This window comes from Gastrolobium bilobum, unplaced genomic scaffold (assembly GCF_033153095.1).
Source record: "Gastrolobium bilobum isolate Gb01-03AN ecotype WA unplaced genomic scaffold, APGP_CSIRO_Gbil_v1 utg5789, whole genome shotgun sequence".
NCBI classification, from domain to species: Eukaryota; Viridiplantae; Streptophyta; class Magnoliopsida; order Fabales; family Fabaceae; genus Gastrolobium; species Gastrolobium bilobum.
In genome coordinates this window covers 49,857-61,192 of record NW_026900101.1, presented here as the reverse complement: position 1 = coordinate 61,192, position 11,336 = coordinate 49,857, and the positions used below count along the sequence as shown (strand labels likewise).

The 11,336-nt window shown below is 31.4% G+C and overlaps 1 protein-coding gene across 1 annotated transcript; it reads left to right on the top strand.

Annotated features, from left to right (window-relative positions):
• Positions 1-424: 424 nt before the first annotated feature.
• Positions 425-1,810, top strand: LOC133295302 (uncharacterized). The gene is made up of 2 exons (XM_061494108.1): positions 425-1,638; positions 1,687-1,810. The coding sequence occupies exons 1-2, from the start codon at positions 425-427 to the stop codon at positions 1,808-1,810; spliced, it is 1,338 nt and encodes a 445-aa protein (XP_061350092.1).
• The last annotated feature ends 9,526 nt before the right edge of the window (positions 1,811-11,336 follow it).

Here is an 11,336-nt window from a genome sequence, read left to right as displayed (position 1 = left end):
GCTTCTCTTTCTTTCCCAACCTTGCCTCTTTCCCTAGTCAGTTTTATATCATAAGTGAGATCTACATGCCTATGTGTTTTTTTCTCTTCTTTTTATAGAAAAACCTTTTTCTCCGACTGAAAGACAAGCTGGGAAAAGATTTGCTTCCATATTGCAGATCAGGGATTCGATCCAAAGATTCGGTGCTTTTTTTCAAAAGGGTGTTTTCAGAATTAGAGTTCATGGGTTATTTATCACCACCAAAGTAGGTCTTCACTCTCTGAAACTTTGCAGCTTTCACCACCAAGTTCAACTACTCTAAGGTCCTCTCACCGCCATAAGCTTTTCTATTTTTAATTCCTTTAAACACCACTTTTCTTTTTGTAGTTTTTTTTTTTTTTTTTCCCTTTCCTTTTGTTCCCCCCTTTTGCTTAATTTGCAAGCTATGGATTCTGGTAATAGTGGAAGTATCTCTTCTAGTGGTGATGAAGAATATGATTCACGGGCTGATCACACAGTACTCTCTTCACCCTTCCTCAATAATAATCCTACCCAATTTGGTTCCATCTCACACCCACAATCTTCCCTTGTTTCTTCTCATCATCACCATCCCTCTTTGTTTGATCTTTCATCAAGCTACCTCCACACTCTCTCTCACTCCCAACCAAACTCAAATCCAAATTCTTTTCTAAATTTGGATACCGGTACTACTTCTCAAGGCCGAAGATCCGAACCTGATTGCACCGATCCAGCAGGAGTTGTTTCACCATCATCAACACCAACAGCATCAGGGATAAACCAATATTTGTTTTCTCCTCAAGGCCTTCACCAAGGTGCCACGGACCCATCACTTCAATTACGCTCAGTTCATGATGACAATGCAAGAGTGCTTTCATCACCAACCAATGCAGCACGCAACTCAAAGAAGCGAACCAGAGCTTCAAGAAGAGCACCAACAACAGTTCTCACCACCGACACCTCCAATTTCAGAGCCATGGTTCAAGAGTTCACTGGAATCCCTGCACCACCCTTCTCAGGCTCATCTTACTCTCGCAGGCTCGATCTTCTCACAGCCTCATCCTCCTTAAGGTCAAGTTCCTCTCACTTGGAGACAACGGGTTCTTTTTACCCTCTCCGTCCTTCACCACAAAAGCTTCATCATCCAAACCCGTTTCTCTTATCTTCCTCATCACCTTCTCCTTCAACGTTGTTGCACGGTAATATGGTTGATGCTATAGCATCCACAACAAATATTACTTCCTCTGCCACTACCAACAACTCCTCATCTAGTAACTCCATTAACTACCAACTACCTCCTGATCTGGGTCTACCCTATCACCACCAACAAAGCATCATGCTAGGCATGCAAAATCATCAACCTATTCTCACATTCAACCCTACACAACCTCTTTATCCTTTTGGCAACCATCTCCCTGCAGGGTTTAGTACTTCAAAGTCCCAGGCAAGTTTGTCCGTACCATCGCTTGAGGATCTTGATATGAGTCATGGCCAAGTGAATGCGCATCTTGTTGCTGGTGGTGTATCGGTTCCAACGGGTCATGGCCATGTAACTTCTGAGGGCATGTCTCAGAAGAGTGCCAGTGCCAGCGATGATGGAAGCATAGTTGGAGGACCGAATGGTGGAGGTAGGAGAGATCCGTTAAGGTTCTTGGATGGGAGTTATGGTAAAGTTGCTTCAGCTGGTAGCTGCAAGCTGAACTTTTCAACTTCTGCTTCAAGCAACTTGAACCATGAGAAGAGTACCTTAGAGAATAACTCTACTAGAGGAGGTGAAGGTAACGTTGATTCGTGGATTTGTTCTTCTGATTAGACTGAACCGGTACAGAACTTGTTATCATTACATGGTAGAATATATGACGCTGCAATGAATTAAGATCGTGATCATTATGATTATGATGATAGTGGTGTTGGTGGTTAGAATTTGCAGCTAACATCTTCCTCTTTCTTCTTCTTTTTTTTTACCCCCTTTTATTTTATATTAAACATTTTGACAATGTCGAAATCGTAAGTAGCTAGTATGAAATTAATTTAATCATGTATGATATATATGTAAATTAAATACTCCTTTAATTTATATGTACTCGATGACGAAATGATCTTTAATGTTATTGCAGAAATGCTTGTTCGATCTCGGCATATGATTGTACGTATGATTAGCATTTTATAATGATACTGAGATGGTGATAATTTTATTAAGAGCATATATATTTTATGCTATTATTATTGGGACAAAAACCGTTGGGAACCATTATTTATACGATGCAGGTCATTCTCACAGCAATGCAAAAATAAGAAGTTTTTTATCAAATTTTAATCATTGATTTTCTTTTATCTAATGTTTCACATATCTAATAAATCAAAATCATTTAGATATAAATAAAATCAACGGTCAAAATTATAATTATAATTTATATCGATATAAAATAATGTCGATCCCATTTATAATAGTTAATAGCTAAAACGAACCTGGCAATAAAATCTATAATAATAAGAAAAACTGTTCCTCGTACGAACCCTTGTCTAGTGCATGCTTGCAACAAGAAAACATTAAGAAGCATACTATTTATAAAGAAATAAGTCGGTGAGTGGCTGAAATGCTGAATGCTGCCATCAACTATGAGCATCATCGATTAAAGTAGAGAGAGAGAGAGAGAGAGAGAGAGAGAGAGAGAGATATGACAAGATAGTGTTTGCATTTTGCAAAGTTGCAGGCCGTTCAAGCGGAGACCTCTCCTTGTCTGTCGGGTTCGAGTAATTGTTGTCCGAAGGTAGAACGATTGGGCACTTATTCTCTCTATGGTACTTATGAAATTTTCCATAGGCTGTACCTAACTTTTGTCTTCCTCTTTCCTTCTGTTCTGTTTCTACTACATCTTACGTGGCCCTCCAATATAAACTCATCCATTTTTATTTTATTTTTGGTTAACCCAATACTAATTATATCTTTAAGGTGAGTTTCCTCTTTTTAGTATTCTTATAAGTTTTGATTCTTTGAACTGATTATAGGTCTAATTCGAAATGCGGGACGGATTATAGATGAAAAAATTTAAATTCCTTCTAAAAGTGGCATGTGAAATCGAATCGAGATATTTTTCTTTTCACTTACTCAATTTTATTACTATCAACTGAATTACCATCATTTGATGAACTCGTCCATTTTTGTTGAATGTTAATCACCCAATTAATTTAGATATAAGACTAACGAAAAATGATAAAATAAATGTAATTATTTTTGTATTGTACTTACAAAAGTGTGCATGTTTGGGATTTTTTTTTATATAATACTTGATGGTCTCCTATAATGCTATACATAGGCAGACCTACACGGGTTAAAATCTGAAAAAAATTAATATTATTTTTGTTAATATGTGATTGTCCATCAGCATAATAAGATCAAAGAAAATAATTGTTTCTTGTGGCTTGTGCGCAGTAACAAATAAATTATCATAAATATGAATTTGAATGATTTTATGTCTTACTTTTTTAGTTATATATAATTTTGGAAATGAAAGCATTCCAACATACAAATACATCTTATCCACAAACACCTTGCTAAGGCAAGGAATATTGAGAATTTTGTCATTCTCTATCATTCTGACTAGAAACGTTCTAGTAATTTTTTTTCATTATTAATTTTATTATTTTAATATTAGAAAAGAAACAGCACATTGGTGTTAGTGTAGTGCTTTGAGAGCTCAAGGCTATTTATGTTGCTTTCGTCTTTGGATTTAAATTTTAAACACATTGTGTGGTTTTATTTTTTTAATTTAATTTAATTTTAGATTTTTGCTAGTCATCCAATTTATCCACTAATAAAAAAAAAAAAAAAAAATAAAAAAAATTGGCAAATAGTTTAGAGGTATTCTCACACAACCTCCTCCAGCTACTTTATCCTCATAGTACGGCTCTAAAGCTAACTCCTTATTGAAACAGATGATGCATTGAATCAGTGTCGTCGAAGGCAAAAAAATTGTGATGCATTTTACAAAAAATTAATAAAAAAATTATAGCAAAAAATTTATATATATAAAATAATTCTATAATTTTATTAGGTTCTTCCTAACGGGCATTTTTGTATCCTTAGCGTAATAATTCCAACCAAAGCTGACATTGTCTTTTCATAATTGTCACCCACTCATGTAATTTTCTGGATCTGCCACTAATATGCCATAGAAGCCTTATAACCTTTCCTGACAAAGAACATCTTAAAGATTCTATATTTTCACAAATTTAGTTTTGGTTTTTATAATTTTTTCAAGTTTTAGACTCTATATTTTTACTTATTTCGTTTTTCAGTATCAGCTCCTGTATTTTCTTAATTATTTAAGTTTTTATTTTTGGAAAAAGTATTTGTCATTTTAAATGACATAACACTCTGTCCTTTTAAAAGAGAGACAGACACAAAAAAAAAATTATTTAAATTTTAAATTAAAAAAAATCACTCACTTTCTCTCTCATAATTTTCATTTTTCTGTGTCTATCTCTCTCTTAAAATGACATAACTTATATTATTTAAAATGACAAACATCAAACCCTTTATTTTTATATGAGAATAATTACTAAAATTTACCTTAAAATTTAATGCTCTGCTAAAAGTAGAAGATAACAAATTTTGGCTGTGCTTTGACTGTTAATCAGTTTTTTTATTGGCTTATATAGTTCTGTTGTTAACTCTACTGCTTGGGTTTTGTGTTTTTATGTTTAAATTCCCCGTACACTCTTCTAGGACAAAATCTGTGGTGGCTTTGTGCTACTTTTTAGATATCATCACAAACGGATGATATTAATTTCCCCGCAAAATAAAATTCCACTAATTGATGAAAGATATATTATATTGTACGTCTCCATGTTACTACCCGTTCCTTGATTTCATTTAATTTGTCTTACTTTTCAACGATGAATGATATTTTCTAGTGGAGCAATTGGTGGCAAGATTAGTGGCTTCTTTTACTAGCCGCAATCATAAAACTTCACATTCTTCAACAATATATCCATGCTTCTCAAAACTGTTAGATCTGCATTATTAGAAATGGATCCGTGTTAGAAATAATCCAACTTTGATTGTTTCCGTACAAAATTTGAATTTCCCAAAAAAAATATACGTATTTTATTAAAATGTCATATATATGAACCATCAATAGTACAACATGTAATTTCATTGACAAAGAATCCGTTTATAAGATTATAAACGTATTTTATATGAATTTGATTCATAAAATTATTTCCATTCTAATCCATATATATACAGAGAGTATAAAGATATCAATTATTCGAAAATTGGTGTTTCCTTCATAATTAGTGGTATTTTACATTTTAAATTATTATTATCAAGTGTCAGGTAATTTTATCTGGAGTATTAAAAGAGTCATGTGAAGAATAGTATATTTTTATATAATAAAGTAGTCGTCTACAATCTTTTTTAAATATAGCTGTTGCTATAACTTTTTTTTTTTTTTTTGGTATGCTATAACTTTTTAGTTCTCAGCTTTATAGTTTTTAAACATAGTTGCGTGACTGAACCCAAAAAAAAATGTTAACCATTCACCTAATCATGTTTATTGGAGAAACGCCAAGAAAAAAATTAGTAGAATAAATTTATGCTTAAAAAATAATTTCCCTCAAAACAAGTTACTTAACTTATATATCTAGATGGATACTGACATATATTGACAAAGACTTTTTTGTTTTGTTTTCTATATGCATTGCTTTACTTTTTTTCTAAATGTGAAAATGTAGATAACACATCAAATAAGAAAAAAGAAAATGTATGTATTTATGCTCAGTACAAAATAAGGTCATTGCTTGATTTTAAGTAGAAACAGAACTTCAACTTTGTTAGAGAGATATAAAATAATTAATTTAGCCTCATCTAATACTTTGAGATTTTGGGTTGAAGTGGCGTTTATCATGGTATCAGAACTTTAGGGATCACGAGTTCGATCTTCATTGCCCTCTACTTTCAGGTGGAATTAAGAAAAGCACAAGGCAGAGATCAAAAATGGATTTGTGTCATATCCACGCTTCAAGCCCAAAGAGCTCTTGCATGAGAGGGTATGTTAAAAAAATATAAAATAATTAATTTAACTTTACTCAATACTTTAAAATTTTGAGTCGAAGTGCCGAACCTTCTCGCATAATTCTCCATTTGGTGAACTTTAATTAGAATTACTGAATTTGAGTACACCGTGACTTTTTCTTTTACAAGTCTTTTTTTCTTCAAAAAAGAAAAAGTATTAAAATAATTTAAAATTGTTTAACATCCGCCACTAGCACAAGTGTCATGCATAGAGCCCGTCAATAACGGAATATTTTCTCAAATTCATTCAATTTCTACCGCGCATTTCTAAATTATTAACCAACGCATTTTTATATTGGTGAACATCGATATTTTGATCAATTATGCATGCTTTTGTGGTCCCTTATTGTGTAAAAATGAAGTTAACAGTTAAATAATACAACACTTACGGATGCCATAAATAGACAAACAATATAAAGTACAAAGATTCAACACGCATAATAAACAGCTATAATTGGCAGGAGTGTCAATAAACCTCAAAGATTGTGATCCACACACGCCCCCCGTTATTTTATTTTTCTTCTTCTTCTTTTTTTTTTTTGGAAAACTTTTTTTTCTTCTTATTGGAAACCAGAAAAAGAGAAACGATTAAAGGTAGCTTGGATTAATAGATAATATATAAAATGATTTTGATATTAGTCAGTGGGGGACGCAGGGGACGCAGAAATTTTAATAAGGGGGGGTAAAAATAAAAAATACTATATCATAAATAAAAGTACTTGAAATATAATACAAATTTAATATACAAAAAATTGATAAAAATCTATTACAGAAATTAATATCACTTTACCTACTCTTTCTCTACGTATTTTCATATTATTAAACTCTTATATAATTGAATCTGTGCTAAAATTTAAAATAATTTCTTTTTTAATGTATGTAATCAAAGATAATCTATGACTATACATACATGCAATGATCTTAGGAAGGTGGAAGTTGATTTTATCTGGCTCTAGAATTTTTTATTTTTTTTTAATACACAGCCAAAATTGAATTTATACACCCAAAATCGAAAGACTAAAGAAGGAGGTTGGTAATGGACAGAACACATAAAGGAGAGAGAGGATGATATGATGTTCTCAAGGAAAAATATGAGTAAGAGTGTGGGCAGAAACATAGAGAATTGAATAAAAAAATATGTATAACACGATAATTTCATTATCACATTTTTTTATATATATTATAAAAAAAAAATATTTTCAAATTTTAGAGGAGGGCGGGGGACACCCTAGCCCCCTAGCTCCGCCCCTGATATTAGTGGGTGCTAAGCCTCAATTGTCATTCAACTTGTTGGAGCCCTAGAGAACGACTTGTGGGTGAAAAGAGGGAATACTTGTAATTATAGCACCACAACGCATTTGACGATTCAGAATTTACAGAGAAATAATTAGACAAAAAAAATAACAATGAATAAGTAGTTATTTACATAAAGGTCAATGATGAGTTTTTCTTTACAAAAACTTGATTGGCTTGCCTAGTTTTATGCTAACAAGGTAAAATCTCAAAGTAAAGATCATTGAAACAGAGAGTTGAATCATATTTGGAGCCAAAAAGTAGTGTGTTAATTAGATGAGACTGGGGGGACATATCCAATGACTATATCAAACTATCATTATTATTATAACTCATAAAAAACAAGAAAATAAATATAAGAAAAACGATATTAAAAAATGATGATTTTTTTTTTGGATACATTTAAAAAATGATGATGAGGATGATAAAAAGAGATTCTGATTAGGCCAGGGAATATCAAAGAGGACACGCTGACAGGATGTGGTGACATGTGAGTCTTTCCCAATTGGAATCAAGGTGGCCCATGACAGAGAATAATCTGGTGTCTTGTAATGATGATCCCCTACCCTCCTCCAACTTACTCCCACAATTTTTTTCTATGGAGTACTCTGTTATCTCAGTTTTCAGTGTCATGTTATGTAAGAGTAAGTGACACTGCAATCAACACATGCTGAATTGCTATAATTAATTGCATTTCCATCTCCTTCTCCTGCTTTTGCACCTTATCTGGTCTGAAAAATAAGCATAAGGGAGCATATGTAGGAACTATGATGCCCTTTCCCCTTTTATTTTGTCCTGTTTCTATTTATTTTTTAAAATATGCATTCTGTGGGTTTGAAATTCTATCTTCTTTTCTATTTCCATTTTCTATCCTCCTCGCATGTTTTGATTCCATTATTTTCGTTTTTACTTTTAGGTCAGCAGTACAGAGGTAAGTGTTAGTTGAGGAATTGTTTCACATATATATTTTTCCCTCATGAAACAATTATTGCCCCCACTAGCTACTATATTGCTTTAATATAAATTCTCTTATAGTGACTTCATGATTAAATAAAATTGAATAATTACTTCGAAAGATTGACACGAAACTATTCAAAAGATTTCTCATCAAAAATATTTCACGAATATATAATAATAATATAATTAAAAATTAAAATACTTACTTGTGGTTGTGGATCATATATAATCTCTTGTTACTCATGCTTTTTGGGTATGTATCCCCTCTTATTTTGATCTGTTTTTTTTTTTTTTTTTAATTTTCTCTCCTCACTTACCATCCACTAAATTTAATTTTGCCTCCACTTATTTATTTTTTTGAAAAGGTTAAGTAAAGGATAAGTTGCCTTATTAAAAATTCAAAATATTTACCAACCTTCAAAAAATATTTACAAGTGATACTTAAAGTTATGAAATGTATCTTATCAAATCAATTCTAAAATCAGTGGCGGAGCCAGGATTGGAGGGGAGGGGGGCGAAAATTAATTTTTTGTCTTGCATAATATCATAATTTTTTTTTACCTATTGACCTCGTAGGAACACATTTAGGTAATTTCTTACAAAAATATTAACATTTAACAATATTTGAAAGACCGAAAAAATATACTATTAGTCGAGTCCAGCAGACATAAAAAGTATTTTAAAGCAATAATTAAAAAAACAGTGCCTTAACTAAAACAATGCTTTTAACTATATTTTTGTAAAAAAATAAAATGAAAGACTGCAACCAAGCTGTCCAAAAAAGTGAATCTTTTAAGTTAGAGCAAACTAATTTTCTCTGTATGAAATCTACAAAAAGAAAAATACAACCATGCATATGAAAATAGAGCAAAAGGGTGGCAAAAAGGTCAAAGCTTTCATTAATCAAAACATAACATATGAAAATAAAAAAGAAAATGCAGAAAAGGTTACACATAACACACATATTAGATGAACTGAAGGTAGATTTCAACTTGGATCTCAAACCAGAACTTCCAAACAAACACATTTAACAGTAACAACAGTACTATATTTGGCCTTCAACTGCATTATTTTTTTTTTTTTTTCATTTTGGAGGGGGGCGGCCATCCTAGCCTCCCCATGTCTCCGCCCGGCCTAAAATGTAGACATCTTAAAAAGGATAAATTTAACTGAAGAAGTGAAAAGCAAAAACGTAGTAACATAATGTCAAAAAGATGGTATTTAAGCAAACTTCAAGTTACACATTAATGATCACCTATAAGTTATTAGATAATATCATATTTTTATTTTACTTTGGTAATTTTTTATGAGAAATTTTAGGTTTTTATTTAATAATAATGGACTTTTTTTTAACGTCGTATCATTGAATATGGACTAATTAATCAGTTTTACAAGTTAGATTACTATTTTTTTTTCAACTAAATTTATAAGGTTAATTTAGGGGTATGCAAAATAACTTAACCGAATAAAACTGAACCACATTTTTTCTTAACCAAATTTTTAGAACCAAATTGGTTTTACAATCCATTTTAAAAATTAAACCACACTAAAAGAACGGATTCGAAACCGATTTAGAAATCAATTCATAACCTGTTGAGAACTAGTTCAAAATCAGTTCAAAACAGATTTGTATACCTGAATCGGTTCTGAAACATAAATTGGTTCTGTTGTTTTTTGAATCGGTTCTGAACTATTTCCAACCAGTTTTGAATTGATTCTGAATTAATTCTAAAAAAAAAAAATTGGTTCAAAACCAAATGGGTTTAAACGATTTTGATTTTATTCGGCCAAAAATTCGGTCATGTCCACCATTTGTTACCGTTGATAATATATATATTCAATAAAAAGTTAAAAAAAAAACTTTTTGTAAAAAGACTTAAAAAGTTGTCTTTTTTAATTTTCTGAGTGTCCTCAACTGTATTTTGCTAACCATTCAATTATTCTCACTCAGTCAACGGTACTACTATTCAATATATGGACTAATTAATAAATATTAATATTATATTATTCGGCGGAAAGTTTTTTTTTCTTAGGAGGGGAACAGTGAATTAATATTTACAAACATGAATTTTTATCACAGTTAAATACGATATTTTTAATTGTAATATAGGCTACATATTCAAAAAAATGAAATAAATGGACTTAATATCCTAAGTCATAGTCTTCTCTTCCCTCCAGCCACTCAATATTTTGAAGTAATCAATTTTCTATACTGTTCGAACTTAACGTGTACGGCAACGAGTATTGCTGAAAATTATTTTAGTTAAGATTAATTTTCTTTAAAGTATCTACTTTTAATTGAGTGATTTCTTTAGTTGATATTAAGGGCAAAACCCAGAAGAAAAAAAAAGGGAGAGGTCTAGACTTTAGACTCTTCAACACAATCTTTTACATGATAGATATTGAAAATTATATGGAATTCATGTTAACTTTATTATTAGATATCGAGCCAGAAATTAACGAATAATCAATTAACCTATTATTACGCATCAATACATTAAGGTGTAGTTGAGTGCATTACTTATGACTTGAGACTAACGAGGACAAAATATTGGACTTTTTGGCAACTTTCCAGCATAACATTTAATTAAAATAAATTGAGAAAATATTGGACTTGTCTCGCCCAGTTTCCCGTCAACTGTTTTATGTTGGTACGTAAGCGATGATGAGAATATATCTAAAGCTGACGCAATCAGGTTTTTTCAAAGGAAAATGACTCCGAATTGTGTATACCTAACCTATGAAGCACCGACACTTCAAAAATCCTGACGTGTCGCGTCTGACACTTCCCGACACTATTAGTCACTCCGACACTCCCCGACACTTCAACACGCGTTATAAAAATTCAAGAAAATGATTAAAAGTTGCGTTGCGTTGAATATTATAAGTTTAGATTTATTTTTTGTTAAATTATTAAATATTAAATATAATATCACTACATAAATTAAAAATATTATTTAATATCAAAACGTGTCGAAATCTAACATTTTTAATAATTAGCGTATCGAAG

Coding starts and splice junctions, on each gene's coding strand:
- LOC133295302 (XM_061494108.1), top strand. CDS start 425: ATGGATTCTGGTAATAGTGGAAGTATCTCTTCTAGTGGTGATGAAGAA. Junction 1,639..1,686: donor GGTGGAGGTAGGAGAGATCC/GTTAAGGTTCTT, acceptor TTCAGCTGGTAG/CTGCAAGCTGAACTTTTCAA.